Source organism: Chiloscyllium plagiosum, unplaced genomic scaffold (assembly GCF_037043375.1).
Source record: "Chiloscyllium plagiosum isolate Xiang-an unplaced genomic scaffold, Cpla_swu_hap1 HiC_scaffold_32, whole genome shotgun sequence".
Lineage (NCBI taxonomy): Eukaryota > Metazoa > Chordata > Chondrichthyes > Orectolobiformes > Hemiscylliidae > Chiloscyllium > Chiloscyllium plagiosum.
The window spans coordinates 49,628,292-49,654,725 of record NW_028270170.1 but is presented as its reverse complement, the minus strand read 5'-3'; the positions used below and the strand labels follow the sequence as shown (position 1 = coordinate 49,654,725).

Here is a 26,434-nt window from a genome sequence, read left to right as displayed (position 1 = left end):
ACCACAATTGAGTTGAAATGCTGCTGGAATATACTGCTTCATTTCCTTTTACTTTCTGAAACCAAAAATCACCTTATTTACTCAGTCAGAAATAGTGGTAAACCAAGGTACCTGAGATTCAGGGGAGATTTCCATCTCCGCAAAGGATATTCAGTAGGAAGGCTGAGCAATACTCTTCATAAACAGATCTCTCTGTGACGGTTTTCTCAACCAGTAATAATCATTAGTGATGGGAATGCAGAACATAGCCCTCTCTACACCACCCCCATCAAACACTCCCAGGATAGGAACTGCATGGGGTTAGATACAGAGTATTGCTCCCTCTCCTCTGTCCCCATCAAACACTCCCAGGACAGGAACTGCATGGGGTTAGATACAGAGTATTGCTCCCTCTCTACACCATCCCCCCGATCAAACACTCCCAGGACAGCACAGGATTGGATATAGAGTAAAGCTTCCTCTGCACCATTCCCATCAACCACTCCTGGGACAGGACTGCACAGGGGTTAAAAACAGAGTAAACCTCACTCAACATTATCCCCATCAAACTCCCTCAGGAGATATAGGATTATGAGAGACGGGTGAAGAATTCCACTGACATTATCCCAGGTTGTGCTGGTCAGTGGTGAGATCGGAGGCTTTCGTAGCGACCTGCTGAGTTTCTCCAACACTTCCTGTTTCATTTCAGATCGCCAGCATCCACTGTATTTTGCTTTGATTCAATTAATCTGGGATTCCTGTTCCCAATGGTATCCAGTGATCCTGCTGAAAATGTGTGAGTAAGGACAGTCTTCCTGAACATCCTGGCATTTGGACATGAAGTTTGAGTTTTCTTTGTTCTTTTGTGGGATGTGTGGGTCACTGGCTGGCTTGCATTTATTGCCTGTCCCTGTTTGCCCTTGAGCAAACGGTGATGAGCTATGGGGACACTCTCTGTGTTGGTGGGAGCTCCAGGAGGTTGACCTTCCTGCAAAGAGAGATGGTGGTGGAGATCAGCTGAAGTAAGGTATAAATGTTACTGGACTAACAGGTGGTCTTACTGTTTGAAACACAGATCAATGCTTCCTTGGAAGAGCAGGAATTTGTGGAAGCTTGGGCCAAGAAAGCAAAAGAATTTTACAAAATCAAGTTCAATGATACAAGCTTGAAGAAAATCATCAAGAAGATTGGTGTCTTGGGACCTGCGAATCTCCAACCTAATGAAAGAAAGAAGGTAATTTTTAGTTATCTTAAGAGCTCTGCCATCTCAGGGGTTCTGGTGGTCTCATTATTGCCACAACTATATATCCAAATGTAATGGTCCTCTCCAAAACAATTATTGATTCCCCCAACTTGGCTTGGAGCCAAGCAAGGAGGCACTATTGTAAATGCTCAGATATTGTAGGCAGATATATTTTATACTGAGTTTAGAAGCAGCTGCTAGCTAAGCCATCCTAGCCTCTCCAGTATGTTTGTTACTGTCATGACTGATCTTCTGCCTCAATTCCATGTTTCTGTCCATTTTACATATCACTTGATTCTCTAAGAGATCAAACACCTGTCTATCTCAGCTTTGAATATATTACCCCTTTGTTGTAGAGAATCCCAATTATTCTGAGTGAAGAAATGTTTGTTTTCTTCTCAATCCAAATTCGTTAGTCCCTCATGCTCTGGATTCCCCAACCAAGGAAAACAACATCTCAACGCAAGTGCTTACTTACTGAAAAATTGAGAGCAGAATTTGCTCCCAATCCTCAGGCTTACAACTCCTTTTGGTAATTTTATAAACATTTCACTGTGATCTAACACAATTCTTAACTTGCTGCATTCCATACCTTCAGGTCTCACCCCAATTTCATTATCATACAGGATGATAAGGGTGCCGTGATTATGGCATGCAGACCTCTACCAATCACAGGCTAAGCACCAACTCCCAGACCCTTTGTCCTATCTCACCCTGGATGATGATCCCACCACTGAACATCAGGCTGTAGTTTCCAGCACTGTCACTGATCTCATCTCCTCTGGAAATCACCACCCCCATGGCTTCCCGTCTCAGTCCCTGCACAGCTCACCTCTACCTCCTTCCCAAAATCCACAAACAGGACTGCCCTGACTGCCCCATCATTCCAGTTCATTCCTGCTCCACTGAGCCGGTTCTTCCCATTATAACTCTGTTTCCTCTTCCCTTATTTAGCTTCTTCCAACTTACATTCGTGATTCTTCTGATTTCCAGCTTTTTGGTACAAATTGCCTCCTCTTGCACCATGGCTGTACAATCCCTCTACACGTCTGTTGCCCATCAGGATGGTCTGAAAATTCCCCAACTCTTCCTTGAAAAGGGGCCTGCACAGTTTCAGCATCATTACCATCACCATCACCCACCTCTGCCTTTCTCCTTTAACTCATCTCATTTTCTCCAAGTTAAAGGTAAGGCCCTGGATATCTGCCTGTCTCTTTGTGAGGGAGATGGAACATTCCCTGTACCAGTCCGACCCTCCTGAAACTCTTTCTCTGGTACATAGATGACATTTTGGTGCTGCTCTCACTCAGAAGTGAACAAATTTATCAGTTTTGCTTCCAGCTTTAATCATTCTCTCACTTTCACCTGGTCCATCTCTGACTCCTCTCTTCCCTTCCTTGACATCTCTGTTTTCATTTCTGGCCCATGACATGGAGATGCCGGTGTTGGATTGGGGTGGACAAAGTGAAAAATCACACAACATTAGGTTATAGTCCAACAGGTTTAATTGGAAGTACTTAGCTTTCAGGTAACCAGCTACCTGACGAAGGAGCAGCGCTCCGAAAGCTAGTGCTTCCACATAAACTGGCAGACTATAATCTGGTGTTGTGTGAATTTTTTTAACTTCATTTCTGGGGATAGGGTGGCCACTGATGTCCATTACAAACCCAATGACTACCACAGTTGCCCTGACTTTACATCCCCAGACCCTGCTTCCTGTAAGGATTCCATTCCACTCTCCCAGCTTCTCCGGCTCCATCACATCTGTTACGGTGCCACCTTTAACTGGCTGCCTCTGACATGACTTCCTTTTTCCTCAACGGAGAATTCCCCACCCCTCCGCATTGTGGTTTAGCTGAAACCAACCCATATTCAACACCTTCACCCTCACTATTTTTCTCTCTTTCCCAGAACAATGGAGGGTTCCCCTTGCCCTTACTTTCTGGTCTCCTAGTCTCCATATTCAAAGGATAATCCTCTGTCATTTCTGTCCCCTCCAGCAGGATGCCACCACCAAACACAACTTCCCCTCCCTTCCACTGTCAGGGAGTATTCCCTCCATGCCATCCTGGTTTACTCCTCCATCCCTCCCAATACATTCTCTGCCTCCCCCATGGCACCTTTCTGTATGATCACAGAAGGTGTAACACTTGCCCAATCACCTCCTCCATCCTCACTGTCCAATCCAATTCCCTGCTCACAACGTGGTCTCCTTTATGTTGATTAGACCAAACTCTTTGCAGAACGTTCTCACCATGTCCATAAGAATGACCCTGACCACCCATTGCTTACTTTCTCAATAAACTATCTGGCTGTCATGGCAACATTCCTATCCTGGGCCTGTTAGAATATTCTAACACCGTATAACACAAGTTTGAGGAACAATTTAGAATCATAGAATCCCTACAGTGTGGAAACAGGCCATTTGGCCCAACAATCCACACTGACCCTCTGAAGAGTAATCCACCCAGATCCATTCCCCCTACCCTACTACTCTGCATTTACCCCTGACTCATGCACCTAACCCACACATCCCTGAACACTGTGGGCAATTTAGCATGGCCAGTTCACCCTACCCAGCACATCATGAAACACCTCCCTTTCTGCACCTTATTCAGACTGCATTATGTCTGCTCTTGATATTTTTCACATTCTCTCCCCTGTGTCTTGTTTACTTTGCTCATAATCGGGAGGTCCTTTCATACTTTAACTTATACTTTTTTTTTAACATCTTTCTCCACCAACAATCTCAATGTCTCGACCATTTACAAAATATCCACAGTATTTTGCTATTATTACATTGTCTTCTCTTGTTCAGCACGGTTGGATCTCATTTTCTTTCATGTTTTTCATGGCTCAGTGAAATTTACATTGTTGTAACCCAGGTATTAATTTGTAGAGCCATTTTCTGTATACTGTCATAATTTGAATGTAGTTTTCCAAACTGCCACAACCAACATATCTATCATATCTTTCAGGTTTCATTTGTTTCAATGTAAGATGCTAGTTTCTGTCCAAAATACATCACTTCATAAGGTTCTGAAATTTAATGGTCACAGTTCACAGTTTTGGGAGTAATATATTAACATGGATAGATAATTGGCTAACTAACAGGAATCAGATAATTGGCTAACTAACAGGATAAATGGTTTGCTTTCATATTGGCAAACTGCACCTTGTGGAATCCCACAAGGATCTGCCTTAACTAATTATATTGATATTAATAGCTTGTATGAACTATTAGACTGCATTGTAGCTACATTGACTCATGATCAAAGGACAGATTGGAATGTAGTCCTGTGAGGTGAATTGAAGGACAGTGTTTTCAGCATAGAGCCTGGAACTGACAATTGGACCATTTCTCAATGGGATGAGCCCACCTCTTTACTGGCAGGGCCCAACATAAAATCCACATCAGGGTGAAATGGGCATGGGGTGGGATTGAAGGGCTGCTCCTGCTGCAGCAATCCCAGAGGCAGTCAAATGTCAATTCAGCCCCCCCACCTCCCCCTCCTTTACAGGGACATTGGCTCAGTTCTGGAGATGAGTGTAAAACCCATTAGCCCTCTCCCGCTTACGCCACTCACCTCCATTACTCTACTGTCCAATACCCCCAATCTTCTCAACACCTCTGTATTCACTCAGCCCTACAAAACACCACACACTCATAACTCCTCACCCTCCATATTCTCTTATCTCATATATACTCATCCCAGTACCTCTTTCATGCTTATCCATTTGCATGCATATTCTCACCATCCATAGTCCCCAGATCCCATCACTCCCATAGACTGCCCTACCTCCATAATTATCCTCTGACTAATACTCTTTTTATTTTTCCTATTGACATACCTAATATTCACCATATATGGAGCTCACACGTCCTATAATAAGCCTATAAAGGTCTGTACGCTAAGGAAGTGAACAGTCATTTACTTAAAGAACTATTATCCTCTTAACTTATTATAAAACTAACAAAACGACGCAGCTCCCAGTTCCTTTGGTAGGAAAGGCAACAACTCTTACTGAGTTGAACTCATTTGCAGATTTGGAACTAAGCCAGGCATTTGTAATGAGATTCCATTCAACAATCATGTCAACAAAGCGTCTGGAGTTGATTATGTTGAAGCTGTGAAGTGAGCCTAGAGCTCAGTCATCTGTCTAATCACTGAAACAATCCAACATCAGTGAAAACATGGGAGCAAAGGGGACAACTGATGCAAGTGGTGGGGCTGGTACAATTGCAACATTTAAAAGGCATCTGGATCGCAATATGAATAGGAAGGATTTAGAGGGACATGGACTAAGAGCTGGCGAGTGGGGCTAGGTCAGATTGGGATGTCCAGTTGATGGAGATGAATTGGACCAAGGAGTCTGTTTCCATGCTGTATGATTTGATGACTCTACGATTCCATAAATAAAAGTTAAATTTCAAAATTGTGAAGTGCAATGTAGCACTTTACCCAGTGGATAATGTTTTGTTCTGACTCTGAAGATGCTTCCATTTTTACAATGCGGTTTAATGATCATTTACCTTTCAAAGCAAAGACCTTCCATATATCACAGTTATTTGTTTCAAAAAAAGATTTCATTACACCACGTGAAGGTAGCAATGTTGTTGAACTTATGGCCATGTTGTAGAGAGACCTCGAGGTTCAGGTACATAATTCTTTGAAGTTTGTATCACATGTAGACAGAGTGATTAAGAAGATATTTAGCAAGCTTGTCTTCATTGCTCAGAATATAGGAGTTGAGACGTTATGTTGAGATAATGCAGGATGTTGGTGAGGCGAGTTCTGGAGGACTGTGTCCAGTTCTGGTCTCCCTGCTACAGGGAGGATATTATTAAGCTGGAAAGGATTCAGAAGAGATTTACCAGGATGTTGCCCAGAATGGAGTGTTTGAATTATAAGAAGAGGTTAGAACTTTTATCACTGAAGCATCGGAGGTTGAGAGGTGACCTTATGGAGGGTTATAAAATAATGAGGGGTATAGATCAGGTGAATGGCAGATGTCTTTTCCATCGGGTGGGAGAGTTCAAGCCTAGGGAGCATATTTTTAAAGTGAGAGGAGTAGGATTTTTAAGCAGAGAATGGAATGAACCTCCTGAGGAAGTAGTGGATGCAGTGGTTACAATGTTTAACAGACACGAACAGGAAAGGTTTGGAGGGATATGGGCCGGGAGCAGGCAGCTGGGACTAGTTTAGTTTGGGATTATGGTCAGCATGGACTGGTTGGACCGAAAGGCCTGTTTCTGTGCTGTTTGATTCTATGACTAGTATATGAGTTAGGAAAAGAAGTAGACCATTCAGCCCTTCAACTCTGCTCCAGATTTCAATAAGATCATTTCCTTCACTCCTCCAACTTCCTCTAGACAAAAGAGGTAGCCATGGGCTCCTGCATGGGCCCCAGCTCTGCCTGCCTCCTTGTAGGATATGTGGAGCAGACCATCTTCCATAGTTACACTGGCACCATTCCCCACCTTTTCCTCCGCTACATTGATGACTGTATCAGTGCCACCTCGTGCTCCCATGAGGAGGTCTAACAGTTCATCAACTTCACCAACACCTTCCAACCTGACCTTAAGTTCACCTGGAACATCTCAGACACTTCCCTCCCCTTCCTGGACCTCTCCATCTCCATTTCCGGTGTCCAACTCAACACGGACATCTATTACAAACCCACCGACTCCCTCAGCTACCTGGACTACACCTCCTCCCACCCCTTCCTGTAAAAACGCTATCCTTTATTCCCAATTCCTCCACCTCATCCACATCTGCTCCCAGGAGGACCAGTTCTAACATTGAACATCCCAGATAGCCTTCTTCAAAGGCCACAATTTCCCCTCCCACATGGTTGATGATGCCGTCCAGCGTATCTCCTTCACCTCCCGCACGTCCGCCCTTGAACCCCACCCCTCCTACTGCAACAAGGACAGAACCTCCAGTCCTCACCTTCCACCCCATAAACCTCCAGCTACATATCCTCCTCCATTTCTATCACCTACAAACAGACCTCACCACCTAGAGATATATTTCCCTCCCCACCCCTATCAGTGTTTCACAGAGACCATTCCCTCCATGACTCCCTTGTCAGGTCCATGTGCTCCTCCCCTCCCCTCCCAACCCCACCCCCCACCCCCTCACGCCAACCTACACCCCACTCCCGGCACCTTCCCCTGTCACCACAGGAATTGCAAAACCTGTGCCCACAACTCCTCTCTCACCTCCATCCAAGACCCCAAAGCAGCCTTCCACATCTGTCAGAGATTTACCTGCACTTCCACACATTCCTTATGCCTGAAGTGTCGAATCTCCTGCTGCTCGGATGCTGCCAGACCTGCTGTGCTTTTCCAGCACCACACTCTTCGGTGTGAATGTTGCTCTCGATGTGGTCTCCTCTACATTGGGGAGACAGGACGCCAACTTGCAGAACATTCCAGTGAACATCTCTGGGGCACATGCATTAAACAATCCCAAACACTTCAACTCCCCCTCTCACTCCACCAAGGACATGCAAGTCCTGGGCCTCCTCCATCGCCACTCCTTGGCACTGCCCTCAATACCTGTCCTATCAGTCCATCTTCCTTCCCACCTATCCACTCCACCCTCCTCTCCGATCTATCACCTTCTCCCTCACCTTCATCTCCCTATTGCACTCTCAATCACCTTCCCTCCAGCCCCACCCCTCTCCTATTTATGTCTCAGACTCCTTGGTCCATAAGCCTCATTCCTGATGAAGAGCTTATGCTCGAAACCAGTCGCCTCTCCTGCTCCTCAGATACTGCCTGATCTGCTGTGCTTTTCCAGCACCACACTCTTCGACTCTGATTCGTTTGTGTACCTATTCCACTTTACAATAAAAGTTTACTCCTTTTCCAAGCAATGAATCTATTTACTTGCACCTTAAAATATTTAACGACCCTGTTTAAACAGCCTTTTGAGGCAGAGAATTCCAAAGTCATATAATTGTCTGGAAAGAAAGAACTGATTTCTCCCTATCTTGAGCTGAAAATGTGTTGCTGGAAAAGCGCAGCAGGTCAGGCAGCATCCAAGGAGCAGGAGAATCGATGTTTCAGGCATGAGCCCTTCTTCAGGAATGGCTTCTGAAGAATGGTTCCTGAAGAAGGGCTCATGCCTGAAACGTCGATTCTCCTGCTCCTTGGATGCTGCCTGACCTGCTGCGCTTATCCAGCAACACATTTCCAGATCTGCAGACCTCACTTTCTCCCTATGTTGACTCTAGTTCCTCTTCCTGTTTTCGGTCTTTTCCCTCTTCCATTTGTGATCCTTCATTCTTTTAAACTCCAATGAGTACAGACCCAACCGAAATGTCTCCTCATAAGAAAGTCTCTCCATACCCAGGATCAATCTAGTTAACCTTCTCCAATGCCAGTGGATCTTTCATTAGGATAAGGACCAAAACTATCCAAAGTATTCCAGCTATGCTCTAAAGAGCACCTTGTAGAGTTTTAGCCAGACTTCATTATTTTTATATTTGAAATAAAGTCCAACAGTCTATTTGCTTTCCTGCTGGACTTGTACGCTAGCTTTTTGTGATTCATGCACAAGGACTCCAAGAAAACATTGAGCTTATACTCATTCACGTTTGGAAGAATGAAAGGTGATCTTACTAAAACCTTAAAGATTCTGAGAGGGTTTATCAGGGTAGTAGGTGTTCCCTCTGACAGAGAAATGTAGAATGAGAGGACCCAGCTTTAAAACAAGGGGTACTCTTGCTTTAAGATGGAGATGAACAAGAATTTGTTCTCTCAGAGAATGTGAATCTTTGGAATTCATGGCGAATAAAAACATAAATTGCTGGAAAAGCTCAGCTGATCTGGCAGCATGTGTGAAGACAAATCAGAATTAATGTTTCAGGTCCAATGACCCTTCCTCAGAACTAATGATAGCTGGGAAAATGTCAGTCTATATGCAGAAGATAAGGTGGGGGGGGGAGGGGTAAGGAGTAAATGATAGGTCAGGATAAAACCCAAAGAGAGAGAACAGTTGGACAGTCAAAGGTGTAGATACCAATCCGATTGGATGATTGTTAGTGGCCAAAAATAGGTAGTGTCTAATGGCAGGCAGTGTGGTAACAAGGCCTGGGTAGGGGCTAGGACATGGCAGAATCCAGGCCCTCAAATGTTTGAAATCAATATTGAGTCCAGAGGGTTGCAGGGCCTCCAAATGGAAAATGAGGTGCTGTTCTTTCAGCTTGCACTGAGCTTTGCTGGAGCATTGCAGCGAGCCTGACACCGAGGTCATGGCCAGGGAACAGGGTGGGGGGTTAAAGTGCCAGGCAACCGGAAGCTTTTTTATGGGAAGAAGGTAGATGTTTTGCAAAACGGTCACCCAGTCTATGCTTCATTTCCTGAATGTAGAGGGGCCCACATTGTGAGCAGCGGTTACAGTAGATGAGATTGGGTGAAGTGCGGGTAAAGCGCTGCTTCACCTGGAAGGTGTGTTTGGACCATAGGATACTGAGGAGGGAGGAGGGAAATGGGCAGTTGTTACACCTTGGACAGTTGTGGGGAAGAGCTTTTGGGAGAATTCATGTGGAATTAATTGCTCTGGGTCACTGACCATATTCAAGATTTAGAATGGCAGAGTTTTGAACAATACAGTGTCAATGTTTATGTCCAAGGCAAAGAGCAGATCAACCAATGACAGAGTATGTTTAATAGGTTTAATGGTGTTCTCTTGTTCTTATTTCTTCAATTCTTGTAGCATACTAGGAGTCCAGAAAGATTTAATAACACTCACTGTCATCTCAGTGCTGAGACATTAATAACAGGCTGTGTCCTGTCTTGCTCCAGTTGGAGAGCTCACAAACAGACTGTTGTGCACAGTTTGGGCCCTTAGTTAAGGAAGGATGCATTTGCATTAGAAACATTCAGGAAAGATTCACTAAAATGAGGGGCTTGTCATATGAGGAAAGTCTGAACCTATTCTCATTGAAGGTCAGAAGAAAGAAAGGTAATTATCAAATTATATAAGCTTCTAAGGGACTTCTGAGAGGTTTAATAGCACAATGAGTACCCAGTGCCTTTACTGAGAGATTTAGCAACACACCGAGCGAGTAATATCCATGCTAAAGATTCATTTTCAATGTAGAGCCAGCGACTCCGCAAAGAAATTATGAACAAAGTTGGTTCCTAATGTCTTCACTGAGCGATTCAATTACAAGGCACAAAGGAGATGTCATCCTTCATTAATTGTCTCCCAAACTAGCTGTTAATCTCCTAGACATTCAACTGCCCTAACTGAAAGTAAACTTCGTCATAGCCCAGGAACAGACCCAGGTCTTGGTACTCGTGCACTCTCCACATTACTGCCAGATGTTAGATAAACTCACATCCTTTCTGGGGCACAGAGGATTGTGGTTATTGTACCTAATCTTTCATAGTGAGAGATTTATAGGTCATTAATTAACTTGCAGAATAGGCAAATAATTGAAGTTCAACACAGGTAAATGTGAGTTAGTACATTTTAGTTGGAAGAGTCAGGAAGTCACTTATTACCTGGAAGGTGCAACGCCAAGTGAGGTAGTAGAACAAAATAATGTGTAGTGCAACTGCACATAAGGTTGCACAGAACGGAGCACAGTCATAACAACAGCAGACCAAGCACTTGGCTTTATTCGTAAGGGAGCCTTTTGAAAAATAGGTTGACTTATGCTAAATCTGCATTGAATCTAAATAAGACTGCACTCAGTAGTACTGTGATTAGTACTGAAGCAAGACACTAGAGAGAGCGCAGATTGGGTTTACAAGGATGATATTGGCAGCTATAAATACCAATCAGATCAAAATGGCATGTATCTGTGACTCTGTATCCTGGTAAGTGGTCAAAGTGAGCACTGCAGATGCTAGAGATTAGAGTCAAAAGTTCGGCGTTGGAAAAGCACAGCAGGTCAGGCAGCATCCGAGGAGCAGGAAAATCAACATTTCAGGAAATGGTGGGTCTTTCCTGATGAAGGGCTTTTGCCTGAAACGTCGATTCTCCTGCTCCTTGGATGCTGCTGACCTGCTGTGCTTTTCCAGCTCCACACTCTCAATCCTGGTAATGAGGTCCAACCAGAATGCCAAGTACTTTTCTATCTGTGCAATATCCCCAAACAATTCATAGTTGATTACTTTTCAAGTATCATTGAAGTTAAAGAAGCAAATACAGCAGTTTACCAAAACCAGTGTTGCCAATGACAGAGAATTAAATGTTTTTTTTTAGTGGAGTCAGTTTAAGGGAGGAATATTGGCTGGGACTCAAGGAAACATCCTTGTCTTTCTTCAACCAATGCCTTGGGATCTTTGACTTTGGTGTAAGGAGTTGTTGGGATTACAGTGAAGTATCTCATCAAAAGTATTGCCCCTTCAGCAGTGCAGCACTCCCTTAGTACTGCACTGGAAAGATAACCCAGTTTACATGTTGAAATGGGTCTTGAACCTTTCTGACTCAAATGAAAGAGTTATACTGATTTATAATGGAAACTTCGACAAGAAAGCTTGAGTCATTGGAGTTTGTCCAGCATTATCTGAGGAAAATTAATGAAGATGCATTCAGAAACAAACCCACCAAACGTGAGAGCTCCTTTAGTCCGTGGCAGCACAGAAGCTGGTGGACACAGATCTCTGTACTTGTTTCTTCTCCATAATGACCTGGGAACATTCATGTTTGTGGTTCCACGCTGCCTCCTGCAGGTGATTCATAGCCCTTCCCTTGGAAGTGAAAAGTGTTGACCAACATATCTTTCTTTTCAGTACAACACCATCCTGAGTGAAATGGACAACATTTATTCCACTGCTAAGGTGTGTCCACCAAATCAACAGAGCAACTGCTGGTCTCTCGAACCTGGTAAGTCGTGTAGGGCATGAAGTGAATGGCTACAATGTGAGAAGGAATAGCGAGCAGCCTGATGTGAGTATACTCATACACACCTTGGGAGCAGACTAATGTACTCACTTCGAATTCCATGTCATCTGTCTCATTTTCAATATTTTCTGGACTTTCAATTTTGAAATATTATAGGTCAAGGGTGCCAATCTGTTGGAATACATGTTGGGAATGAAATTTCAGTAAGGTTTGTGAGATGCAGGCTGGGTCCTCCAGCATTACGATCCTTGATCCAAAGGATGTCTGCTGGTGAATCTTGTTGCATGTGGCATACTGAGATGGAAGGCAGGCAGTAGATAGACTGAACAGGTCATCACCCAGTTCAGAAGCAAGGGGCAAAATGGATAGGGGAGTGATACTTGCGAGGATAAGAAACTACGAAAGGGGTATTGAGTGGAATGTTCCACTTATAGTGTGCATTGTTGAGTGTCCATAACATAAGTCCATATCTGCTGATGCCAAGCAGTACTAAATTAAGCATGGTCTTTCATTTTGGAGACGTGTATTACAGGATAAGTTGCTCAGTTTATCTTGACACCAGCATCAGATTGCTACACTTATAATGGAGAGCAGGGAAATGACAGAAAAATAAACAAAGGAAAATGTCAGGAATTACTAGGAGACCAAGGGATCTGTACAACATGGAATGACAAAACTTTAGGATTACACAAGTGGTAAAAAGAAGATGACTTGAAAATTTAACAGGGGGATTGACAGTTAATAAATCCTTTGGACCAGATATGACTTATCCCTGAGTGTTGAAGGATAATGGAGAGATAATGGTAGCATTGCTGGCTATCTTTCAAAATTCTATAGATCCTGGAAAGGTTTCTGTAAACTGGAAAACAGCAATTGTAACTCCAAAGCTTAGGAAGGAAGGAAGAAAATGGACAAGTACAGACCTGTTCGTTGGATTTCAATAATAAGAAAAATGTTAGCATTTATCATAAAGGATATGAGAACTGGATATTTGAAGAGAATGATAAAACTGGGAGTGTTAATATGGATTTATGACAAACAAAATCATCTGTTATGGAGTCATAGAGCATGGAAACATAATCCTAAACTGATGAGTACCACCTGGCCCCTATCCCTCCAAATATTTCCTATGTGTGTACTTATCTAAATTCAAAGTTTGTGCGAAGATTTGTAGCTCGGGTGCTCGTTGTTGTGGTTCTGTTCGCCGAGCTGGAAGTTTTTGTTGCAAATGTTTCGTCCCTGGCTAGGCGACATCATCAGTGCTTGGGAGCCTCCTGCGAATTGCTTCTTTGATGTTTCCTCCGGTGTTTATAGTGGTCTGTCCCTGCCGCTTCCGGTTGTCAGTTTCAGCTGTCCGCTGTAGTGGTTGGTATATTGGGTCCAGGTCGATGTGTTTGTTGATGGAGTTTGTGGATGGCTACTAAGGATCCTTAGTAGCCACACACGCAGACAACAAGCAACATGAATTCGACTGGGACAACACTACTATCATAGGGCAAGCCAGACAGAGAACAGCCAGGGAATTCCTAGAGGCCTGGCATTCATCCACAAACTCCATCAACAAACACATCGACCTGGACCCAATATACCAACCACTACAGCGGACAGCTGAAACTGACAACCGGAAGCGGCAGGGACAGACCACTATAAACACCGGAGGAAACATCAAAGAAGCGCTTCGCAGGAGGCTCCCAAGCACTGATGATGTCGCCTAGCCAGGGGACGAAACGTTTGCAACAAAAACTTCCAGCACGGCGACAGAACCACAACAACTTATCTAAATGTCTTTTAAACATTGTAACTGTACCTCCATCCCCCACTGCCTCTGAAAGTTCACTCCAAACATGAACCACCCTCTGTGTAAAAACACTGCTCCTTATGTCTTTTTTAAAAATCTTTCTCCTCTCACCTGAAAAGTATGGCCCCGAGTCGTGAAATCCCCCACTCTAGGGAAATGACGCCTGTTTATAAAGTCACCCCTCAGCCTCCTATGTTCCAGTGAAGAAATTCCCAGCCCATCCAGCCTCTCCCTATAACTCGCTCACTGCATTCTGGACAACATCCTGCTAAATGTCTTCTGATCCTCTCCAGCTTAATAACATCCTTCCTATGACAGGTGGCTGTTATAAAGATTTTGAGGTTTTGAGAATATTATTTGCAGCATTAATAAATGAGTATAAATGGACATGGTGTATTTAGAATTTATGAACATTTTTGAAAAGGTCCCAGACAGGAAGCTGGTAAATAAAATTAAAATGTATGGGATTAGTGGAAAGGTATTAGTACAGATTGAGAAATGATTAACAGACAGAAAACAGAGAGTAGGAATAAATGGATCATTCTCAGGAAGGTAAATTGTGAACAGTGAGATACCAGAAGGGTGAGAGCTAGGTTCACAGCTCTTCACAATCTTTCTCAATGATTGGTCGCATTCACTTGATGTAGTAAATGGCCGTTCTGTTAAAGAGTGGGCAGTCTCCATTGTTCCTAAAACAATGCAAACAACCTCCAAGAAAACACAGACAGGACTATGACATAGTGAGTGGAATATAATGGAAATAAGTGTGAAGTTATGCACAGTAGCAGAAAGAACAAAATTCAGAATATGTTTTACTTGGTGACAGGTTGGGAAAGTGCAGGTGTCCAATCTGGATCTGGATGTCTTGTTGATGAGTCGCCAAAGATTAACATGAATGTGCAGCAAGCTTCAGGAAGGCGAACATAATGTTGGCATTCGTTGCAAGGGGACTTGATGACAGGGTGAAGCTGCAGTTGTATGCAGCTCTGATAAGACATAACCTGGGGCATTGTATGCAGTTTTGATCTCCTTATATAAGGAGGGTTTTACCTATCGTTGAGGGAACGCAATGGTAGTTCAGCAGATTAATCCAAGGAATGACATTATGAGGGAAGATTGAGGAAACTGGGGGTGGATTCTTTAGAAGTTCAAAGATTGAAAGGTAATCTCATTGAAACTTACCAAATTCTAACAAGATGTAACAGGATAGACGAGGTTAAGGTGTTTCCTGTGGCTGCTGACAGTTAAACCAGGAGATTAAAGAGATAGGCGGATGAGATAAAGAGATGAGGAGGAATCTCTTCACTCAGAACGGCAGTGAATCTCCAGTAATTCTCTACTCCAGAAGTCTGTGGAAGCTCAATCATCAAACAGGTTCTAGATATAAATCAATAGATTTCTGAAGTCTAATGACATCAAGTGGCATAGGGTGGCAAGGGTGGCTCAGTGGTTAGCACTGCTGCCTCACAGCACCAGGGACCCGGGTTTGATTCCAGCATCAGGTGACTGTGTGGAGTTTGCACATTCTCCCCATGTCTGTGTGGGTTTCCTCCGGGTGCTCTGTTTCCTCCCACAGTCCAAAGATGTGCAGGTTAGGTGAATTGGCCATACTAAATTGCCCATAATGTAGGTTATTAGTTGGGGTAAAATATAGGGAAGGGGAATGGGTCTGGGTGGGTTACCCTTTGAAGGGTCTGTGTGGACTTGTTGGGCCGAAGGGCCTGTTTCCATACTGTACGGATTCTAATTCTAATTCAAAAAGTGAAGTAGAGATATATGAAGGCAACTGGCATTGAGAAAATTGATGCTCAGCCATGATCTGGAATAATGTGAGGGTGCCAGCGTTGGACTGGGATGGACAAAGTTAAAAATCTCACAACACCAGGTTATAGTCCAACAGGTTTATTTGGAAGTTCTGAAAGCTAATAATTCCAAATAAACCTGTTGAGTTATAAGCTGGTGAAAGATGATCTTGAATGATGAGGCAGGATTGATGGGCTGAATAGCCTACTCCTTTTCCTTGTTGTCCAATTCTTGGAGCTTGAAGAAATCAGGACGGCTACGTTCTGCTGCTGTTGCTGCTGTGGTTTGGCCAGTTCATTCAGGTTTGGGGTTTTTTAAGGATGTTAGATGTAGCATGAAGAAAGGAGTATGAATGGATATGGTGTCTTTCAAATTCCAGAACGCTTTCGATAAGCTCCCAAACAGGAAACTGGTAAATAAAATTAAAGCACAGTTGATTAGTGGAAAGCTATTAGTGTGGATTGAGAAATGGCTAACAGACAGAAAGCAGAGAGTAGGAATAAATGGTCCAGTCAGTCTCATTTACATACTTAGTTTCTGTAGTCACCTGAGTTAATTTCCTTGAAGTGTCTGTGTAAATTCTTAATGAAATAATTGATTATTTCTGCTTCCACCACCCTGGATGACAGTGAGTTGCAGCTCACCACTCAGTGCGTGGAAGGATTATTTTTCACAACCCCTGTATCCCCAGTCTAAATCTTTAAGCCTGTGTCCCCTGATCATGAGTTAATGTGAACATTTATTCCCTGTCTACTTTATCTGCACCTGTCATAAACCTGCTCAATTGCTGCTTAATCTCCATACAATCTCCACTCCTCGGAGAGCACTTCCACCAGGTTACACTGAAGCTAAAATCCCTAATTCGTCCAAAGGCCAATAGCCTCCTTCATTGTTGTAATGACCCCATAAATCATTGGCACAACTGTTCAGTGATGCTTCTCCATCCTCTAACATTCCAAGAGGTGTAGAGCCATAGAGTCATGCAGCACAGAAACAGACCATTGAGTCCATAAACCTGGCACAAACGAAGATGGTTGTGGTTGTTGGAGGTCAGTCATTTCAGCTCCAAAACACCTCTGCAGGAGTTCCTCAGGGTAGTGTCCTAGGTCCAACCATCTTCAGCTGCTTCATCATTGACCTTCCCTCCATCACAAGGTCAGATTGGGATAATTCACTGATGATTGTACCATGTTCAGCACCAGTCGTGACTCCTCAGCTTGTGAAGTAATCCGTGTCGAAATGCAACAATATCCAAGCTCAGGCTGAAAGGTGACACGTAACATTCCCACCACACAAATGCCAGGCAGTGACCATCACCAATAAGAGACAATTTAACCACTGCCCCTTAACTTGCAATGGCATTGCCATCACTGAATCCCCTACAATCACCATCCCTGGGGTTACCACTGACCAGAAACTCAACCGGATTAACCACATAAACACAGTGGCTGCAAGGGCAGGTCAGAAGCTACAAATACTGTGGCAAGTGACTCATCTCCTGCCTCCCCAAACCCTGTCCACCATCTACAAGGCACAAGCTAGGAGTGTAATGGAGTACTCCCCACTTGCCTGGATGGGTACAGTTCCACTTAAGAAGCTTGACACCATCCAGGACAAAACAGATTAGTATCACATTCACTCCCTCCACCACAACAGTCAGTAGTGGAGGTGTGTATCATCTATAACAGGCACTGCAGAAATTCCCCAAAACCCCTTAGATATCACCTACCAAACCCATGAACACTACCATCTAGAGAAACAGGGACAGCACATACATGGAAATGCCACTACCTGCAAGTTCCCCTCCATGTTACTCACTATCCCGACTTGGAAATACATCACTGTTTCTTCAACCTCACTGTAGTTCAAACCTACTGGAGCTCCCTCCCTCTCAGCACTGTGATGTGCCTACCTCATACTGACTCAGCGGTTCAAGAAGGCAGCTCACCATTACCTTCTCAAGGCCACTGAGGGATAAGTAATAAACAATGACCCAGCCACTCCCAGATACCTCATGAATGAATAAAAACAATTAAAAGAAAAAAGATGTGCTGTACCTGCCCTAAGGAGTGTTTGACAGGACATCGAATGGGGATCTTTATACTCCATCTAGACTGTGCTGTACTTGAGGAAGTGAGGACCGCAGATGCTGGACACCCGAGTCGAGAGAGTGGTGCTGGAAAAGAACAACAGGTCAGGCAGTGTCCGAGGAACAGGAGAGTCGACGTTTCAGGCATAAGCTCTTCATCAGGAATGAGGCTTATGCCCGAAATGTCAATTCTCCTGCTCCTTGGATGCTGCCTGACCTGCTGTGCTTTTCCAGCAACACACTCTATGCTGTACTTGCCCTGGCAGTATGTGAAGGGACCCTGGTTGCCTGAATGAGGGAGTGTTTCTTTGTCCAATGTAAAGATTGTGACTTTCATGTAGGTCTCTTTCTTCTGACATCCTGTGGATGCTCTAACTGCATTTTTTTGTGGTGTTCCAGATCTCGTGAATCTATTGGCAACATCCCGGAGTTACAAAAAGCTGCTGTATGCATGGGAAGGTTGGCACAATTCTGCAGGAAACCCACTAAGGGACAAGTACACAGAATTTGTGAAAATGAGTAACAAAGCTTCACGGCTGGATGGTAAGTGACTTTACCCCAAAATGATGTGGATCTCACATAACAGTCAGGCTAAGGTGACAGACTCCGAGAAATTGGCAGAACAAAATGCACTGTAGCTTTGTCACAGTAAAAATAATGAGACTGAGGTACTTCCTTGTTAAAAGCAGTAAGCTTGTTTTAACTGACTCACTGTAGCATATGTCATTCTTGCCTAAATATTACGCTGTTCTCCTACTGTTGTGAAGAGGGGACGGGGTCATGAGAGAGAGGACTATGTGTCAATGGTGCCATATACCCTTTGGAACTGACCAAGTTGTCAAGACCTCTCAAACCTGCCAACAAATATTGACTGTCAAAAAGTGTCAATAAATGTCAAGCAGCATCAAAATGTGTATTGATGAATGACAGTGGTCTTTCAATATAGTGTTTTCTGCAAAATAGAAATTTAAGTAATAAAAGTATTTTTTTTTCTCTCCTATCAGTAGTTGTGAATGCTGAATGAGTTGGTATGGTAGGTAAAGAAGGAAAGGGTGAGTTGACCTCCTCCCATTGGCTGAGTAGCCTGTCAAAGTGGACCCATCCTCCATGGCCCCTCCATGGTGTCTGTAGCCCCATTCCAATCTAGCCATCTCTCATGGCCTCATACCCAAATGCCTCCAATCATCTCCATCACTCTTTAAAACCTCCATGTCAACTCAGTGCCAACTCTTACACCCTCCTCACTCCCTTCTCCCTTCCATGCCAAGTCACCTATAATCCAGCATGGGCATAACTCAGGGGGCTTCCTGACATAAAACTAAAGGGTAAGTCTGATGATGATGTCTCTATTTTGAAAAAGCATTCATTTTATTTTGAAAGATCCAATACTTTGAAATTGCCTCAAATAAACCCTTACAAAAACAAACATTTCACTCAGTATGCAATGACTTATAAAAAAAACATTTTATTCACCTTTCACCTCAAAGATTATTTCCATTCAATAAACAGTTGGATGTGTTCATCAAAAGGTGCAACTTTGTGAAAATTATCAAATGAAATTTATCTTGCAACACAAATCCTAGAATGGGAGCTGAGACTCTGAAATGGCCAGCATTGACTTTTTAACTCATGCCATTTATTTGGACAGTTCCAATTTTGCCAATCCTAATGACTCTGTGTACTCTTCAGGCACAAGCACCCCTTTATTTAATTTGAAAGGAGACACTTACTCCACCTGAGGTATCCCAAAGGAGGCCCTTCCTTCTCTCAAAGGTGACTAATATGAAACTTTCCTCTAGCCCTCAACTCTTAGATCCCTTCCATTCTCCTCAGCCTCACACACTGCCCATGCCCCACTCCTGCTAATGCATGCAACCTAATCTCCTCTACCTACCCCTCATGGACCCCACATCCCAATGCCAACTTAGTGCCTACTTATACTCATCCCCCTTTCCTTCTTTACCTACTATGCCAACTCATTCAGCATTCACAACTACTGATAGGAGAGAAAAAATTCTATTATTTAAATTCCTATTTTGCAGAAAGCTCTATATTGAAGGATCACTGTCATTCATCAATACACATTTTGATGCTGCTTGACATTTATTGACACCTTTTGACAGTCAACATTTGTTGGCAGGTTTGAGAGGTATTGATGACTTGGACAGTTCCAAAGGGTATAGGGCACCTTTGACACATAGCCCACTGCACAGTTAGCAGTGCCAAAGGGCTCCTGAACCCTTCTTTTAAAGGAGACCTTACTCACCTCCCCAAAAACAATTTCTGACTCTGTCCCAAAAGTATCCTCGGATCATATCCACAGGGGCATGTACCTCAGCTCTCCAAAGAGGTTCCCTGCCCACCTAAAGTAAAAATACACTGGGAACAAGCCAACTCTAATCCGATCTAATCTCTAAAGTCCAGATACCAGGAGCTCTCAAATCCCATTTCAGTGGAGGCACCAAGTCATTTATATGGTCAACTGTCCATCAAGTCATTTATATGTCCAAGAACCATGAACGATGGATGGCCTCCAATTCCACCCCCATGAGAATGAAAAATGCCTGGTTCAGGGACAGAACTTGGAATCATGTTTTGTTTTCAACTATATTCGCTGCGACAGAGGCACCAACAATTCTGGGCAAACTCAGGGCCTGTCCAGTTTTTAAAAATGATAAACAGGTTCAACACTAATCTAAATCAAGCTGCTTCTTGAACAGGCTCTGGAATCCCATCTTAAAAGTGTTCACCTCTCTCCCTGTCCTCCTTTAAGAAGACTCTTATAACATTAACTTCTCTGTCTAAGCTTTTGCTTCCCTGCATTATAACCTCCTCATGTTGCTCATTGGCAACATGATGACAATCCCTTGAAACATCTCGGAATGTTTAAAGTAAGCGAATGGAACTGAATAAATGTAAAGTATTCTTGTAATATGAAACCACCTTCAGCCTCCTAGTGACACTCAATTGGCTTTATTTGCAGGTTTTAATGACACAGGAGCATACTGGAGATCGTGGTATGAGTCACCAACATTTGAAGAGGATCTTGAGAAGATCTATGACCAACTCAAACCACTTTACAATAACCTTCATGCCTTTGTGAGGAGGAAATTATATCAGATATACGGACCCAAATACATCAATCTGAAAGGACCGATACCTGCACATCTATTGGGTAATTGACAGCAGATTTAAATATTTTACATAACTGGTGTATTAGCTACAAATTAGCTAGTTGATCTGAAGTTTGAGCAATTTGTGGAATGTCTCCAAGATGGGTTTTTGAAGCAGCCCATGAGGGGCCAGGCAATACTGGACTTAATGTCGTGCAATGAGGCAGACCTGATAGGGGGGGGGTTAAGGTGAAGGAACCTTTAGGAGGCAGAGATCATAATATGATTGAATTTACTCTGCAATTTGAGAGGGAGAAGATAGAATCAGAGGTAATGTATTACAGCTGAATAAAGGCAACTACAGAGACATGAGGGAGGAGCGGGACAGAATTAACTGGGAGAGGAGCCCAGCAGGAAAGACAGTGGAACAGCAATGACAGCAGTTTCTGGGAGTAATTCAGGAGACACAGCAGAGATTCATCCCAAGGAAAAGAAAGCATGGTACATGGAGGATGATGCAACCGTGGCTGACTAGGGAAGTCAGGGAGAGCATAAAAGCAAAAAAGAAAGTAGATAATGTAGTGAAGGGCACACTAGGAAACCAGAGGATTGGGAAGCTTACAAAGACCAACAGAGGGCAATAAAAATAAACAAAGAGGGAGAAGATTAAATACGAGGGCTAGCTAGCCAGTAATACAAAGGAATATTATAAGAGTTTCTGTCAATATATAAAGCACAAAGGAGAGGCCAAAGTGGACCTTGGGCTGCTGGAAAACGGCCATGGAGAGATAGTATGGAGGAACAAGGAAATGGCTGAGGAACTGAATAATTACTTCACATAAATTTTCATGGTAGAAGACACAGTAATATCCCAAAAATTCAAGAGAGTGAGGGAGCAGAGCTGAGTATGGGGTCATTGCCAAGGAGAAGGTACAAAAAAAGCTGAATGGCCTGAAGGTGGATAAATCACCTGGGCTAGACGGACTACATACCGGAGCTCTAAGGGAGATAGCGGAGGTATTAGTGGTGACCTTTCAGGAATTGCTGGAGTCAGGGAAGGTCCCGGGGGCTGGAACATCACTAACATAATCCCCTGTTTAAAAAAGGATTAAGGCAAAAGATGGAAAATTACAGACCGATTAGCCTAACCTTGGTGGGGGGTAAAATCCTGGAATCCATTGTGAAGGATGAGATTTCTGAATACTTGGAAGTGTATGGTAAAATAGGGCAAAGTCAGCATGGTTTCATCAAGGAGAAGTCTTACCTGGCAAATCTGCCTGAATTCTTTAAGGAAGGAACGACCAAGGAGAGCCAATGGAAGTTATCTACCTGTACTTCCAGATGGTGTTTGACAGGTGCCACACAAGAGACTACTGAGTAAAATAAGGGCTTGTGGTGTTAAGAGGCAAGGTGTTACTGTGGACAGAAGCCTGGCTGTCTGGCAGAAAGCAGAGAGTGGGGATAAAACGGTCCTTCTCAGGATGGCAGCCGGTGACAAGTGATGTTCCACAAGGCTCAGTGTTGGGATTACAACCTGTCACTTTATACATTAATGATCTGAATAAATGAACTGAGAGCATTCTGGCTAAGTTTGCATATGATACAAAGATACAAATCATACAACACCAGGTTATAGTCCAACAGGTTTAATTGGAAGCACTAGCTTTCGGAGCGACACTTCTTCATCAGGTGAGTGTCCAATTAAACCTGTTGGACTATAACCTGGTGTTGTGTGATTTGTAACTTTGTACACCCCAGTCCAACACCAGCATCTCCAAATCATGGATACAAAGGTAGGTAGAGGGGCAGGTAGCATTGAGGAGGCGGGGAGGCTTCAGAAAGATTTGGACAGGTTAGGAGAGTGGGCAACGAAGTGGGAGATGGAGTACAAGCTGGGAAAGTGTGAGGTCATGCACTTTGGTCGGAAGAATAGGAGCATGGACTATTTTCTCAATGGGGGGAAAATTCAGAAGTCTGAAGTGCAGAGAGACTTGGGAGTTCTAGTCCAGGATACCCTCAAGGTAAACTGGCAGGTTGAGTCAATAGTGAGGAAGGCAAATGTGATGAAGGCATTTATTTTGAGAGGAATTGATTATAAAAATAATAATGTACCTTTGAGGCTCGATAAGGCTCTGGTCAGACCACATTTGGAGTAGTGTGCACAGTTTTGGGCCCTATCTCTCAGGAAGGATGCACTGGCCATGGATTGTGTTCAGCGGAGGTTCAAGAGAATGGTCCCAGGAATGAAAAGCTTAACATGAGGAATGTGTGAGGACTCTGGGTCTATACCCGATGGAGGTTAGAAGGATGGAGGGGGGGATCTAGTTGAAACACACAGAATACTGAATAGCCTGGACAGTGTGGATGTTGGGAAGATGATTTCATTGGTAGGAGAGACTAGGACCCAAGGGCACAGCCTTAGAATAAAGGGAAGACCTTTTAGAACAGAAATAAGGAGAAACGTCTTCAACCAGAGAGTGGTGAATCTATGGAATTCATTGCCACAGAAGGCTGTGGAGGCCAGGTCATTGAGTATATTTAAGACGGAGATAGATAGGTTCTTGTGTATCAAGGGGATCAAGGGTTATGGGGAGAAAGTGAGAGAATGGAGTTGAGAAACTTATCAGCCATGACAGAATGGTGGAGCTAACTTAACGGGCTGAATGGCCTAATTTCTGCTCTGATAGCTTATTGTCTTATGGTCAAACCTTGCAATTGTATATAAGTTCCCAGAGATGAAGGATTAATAAATAAAGGGAGCTCTAAGACACAATCTGGAACCTCAGAGTATTGATGTGGGGTGGGGTGCTGCTGTTTGGTTGGACGTCAATGATCATAAAAGCATAAGAAACAGGAGCAGGTTCATTGCCTCTTGCCCCGATTCCACTTTTCAATAGGATCATGCTTGACCCTTAATGTTTTCACCTCACCTTCATTCACCTTTCATTCCTTTAACATCCAACAATCAATCAATCTCTCACTTATTGAGCATCTTGGCACTCTCAGCAGCTACTCCATGACACATTCGTAGAATTGTTTCAATTTAATGAAAAACCCTGTAATTTTTACTAAAATGTGAATATACAATTTTGGAGTCGAGATAATGATACTCCTCCCAAACCTGCTCCACCATTTAATAAGATCCAGACTATTCTGATGGTGACCTCAACTCCACATTCCCATCAAACCCCAATCATCTTTGACTCCTTTGTTAGTCAGGAATTTATTTGTCTCTGCCTTTCCTTTCACCACTTTCCAGGGCAGAGAGCTTCCCAGGCTCATGACTCCCTAAGAGAAGAAATTCCTCTCACTTCCCTCACAATGAGCAGCACGGTGGCTCAGTGGTTAGCACTGCTGCCTCACAGCACCAGGGACCCGGGTTCGATTCCAGCCTCAGGCTGTGTGGAGTTTGCACATTGTCTGCGTGGGTTTCCTCCAGTTTCCTCCCACAGTCCAATGACATGGAGGTTAGGTGAATTGGCCATGCTAAATTGCCCAAAATGTTCAGGGATGTGTAGGTTAGGTGCATTAGTCAGGGGTAAATGTAGAGTAATAGGGGTATGGGTCTGGGTGGGTTACTCTTTGGAGGGTTGGTGTGGACTTGTTGGGCCAAATGGCCTGTTTCCCCACTGTAGACATTCTATTCGGAACACGTGGTCAAGCACCTTCAGGGGTGTATGTGTTCTAGATCACCTCTCATTCTTCGAAACTACCGTGGGTATCGCAGAAGCCCCACAGTGTGGAAGTAGGCCATTTGCCCCAAACATTCCACACTGGTCTTCCAAACCACATCCCACCCAGACCCACCATCTTACCATATCTGTGGACAAAGTCAGAAGTCATACGCCACCAGGTTATAGTTTATTTGAAACCACAAGCTTTCAGAGCACTGCCCCTTTGTCAGGTGAAGTCATCTGTTGGACTATAAGCTGGTGCTGTATGACTTCTGAGTTTGTCCACCCCAATCCAGCACCAGCATCTCCACATCAGATCCCTGTAGCCTTGCATAACCCATGAGGAGAAAGTGAGGTCTGCAGATGCTGGAGATCAGAGCTGAAAATGTGTTGCTGGAAAAGCGCAGCAGGTCAGGCAGCATCCAGGGAACAGGAGAATCGATGTTTCGGGCATAAGCCCTTCTTCAGGACCCATGGGCAATCTATCTGACCTGCACAGTTTTGGATTGTGGGAGGAAACCAGAGCACCTGGAGGAAACCCACGCAGACACGGGGAGAACATGCAAACTCCACAGAGACCACCTTGTAAGGGTGGAATCGAAACCAGGTCCCCGGAGCTGTGAGGCTGCAGTGCTAACCACTGAACCACTGTGCTGCCCATATCAGTTTAATCTTTCTTTTTCTTAATCTTCCGACAGAGTTTTGTGTGTGAGCAGTACACTCAAAACTTTGTGAAAGCCAATGTTTAACCATTTCTTCCTGTTTAAAAATGTTCAGGGATTTTACTGTTTTTCCCACCAAGGAGGCTAACATTTGACTTCTCAATATTATGCTGTGTATGCCACTTTTGTATCTACTTTATTAATCTGAAAAACACAGCAGGTCAGGCAGCACCGTGGGCGGCACGGTGGCACAGTGGTTAGCACTGCTGCCTCACAGCGCCAGAGATCCGGGTTCAATTCCCGCCTCAGGCGACTGACTGTGTGGAGTTTGCACGTTCTCCCCGTGTCTGCGTGGGTTTTCTCCGGGTGCTCCGGTTTCCTCCCACAGTCACAAAGATGTGCAGGGTCAGGTGAATTGGCCATACTAAATTGCCCATAGTGTTAGGTAAGGGGTAAATGTAGGGGTATGGGTGGGTTTCGCTTCGGCGGGTCGGTGTGGACTTGTTGGGCCGAAGGGCCTGTTTCCACACTGTAATCTAATCTAATCTAATAGCAGGAGAGTTGACATTACGGGCGTAAGCGCCTCCTCAGGCTTATGTCCGAAATGTTGATTCTCCTGCTCCTCAGATGCTGCCTGACCTGCTGTGTTTTTCCAGCACCACACTTTTTGACTCCTGCCAGAATATAGGCAGTTTGGGAAAATTTCACTTGCTCTTCCAATGTCTCAGCAACTACATATTTCGAATCCTCCGGTATGAGCCCTAATTTGAAAGTTCTGTCTCTAATTTTTATACTGTGCTCCTTCATCTGATACAGCTCAATCAACAGAAATATTATTTCTTCCTTTAAGACATGTTTTTGGTCACCTGCCGAAATATTTCCGTTATTTCTCTTGAAGAAATTCATATTGTTGTGAACGAGAGTTCCATTCATGCTCTTCCTGCTCCTTACAGGTAACATGTGGGCCCAGCGATGGAACAACATCTATGACTTGATGATCCCATTCCCCAGTAAAGGCAACATAGATGTCACTGATGCAATGGTTAAGAAGGTGAGTGGCTGTCCTGTCTGGGTCTGCAGTCCAATGATATTACTTTTTCCAGATTAGACTTTCCTATCGGGATCTCAAACTGGAAAGTGCAGGTGATTGAATCCCTGCAAACGCTTAATGGTAAAGACCAAAATATCCATTGAACATTCCT

At 43.9% G+C, this 26,434-nt stretch overlaps 1 protein-coding gene across 1 annotated transcript in view; it reads left to right on the top strand.

The window, feature by feature from the left end:
* ace (angiotensin I converting enzyme (peptidyl-dipeptidase A) 1) overlaps positions 1-26,434 on the top strand; it is a 223,852-nt gene that overhangs the window by 66,731 nt on the left and 130,687 nt on the right. Inside the window, exons 2-6 of the mRNA XM_087977991.1 lie at positions 1,055-1,213; positions 11,982-12,075; positions 18,183-18,326; positions 20,767-20,958; positions 26,186-26,283. Of these exons, the coding sequence (XP_087834117.1) occupies positions 1,055-1,213; positions 11,982-12,075; positions 18,183-18,326; positions 20,767-20,958; positions 26,186-26,283 (687 nt within the window). The remainder of the gene's footprint in view (positions 1-1,054; positions 1,214-11,981; positions 12,076-18,182; positions 18,327-20,766; positions 20,959-26,185; positions 26,284-26,434) is intronic.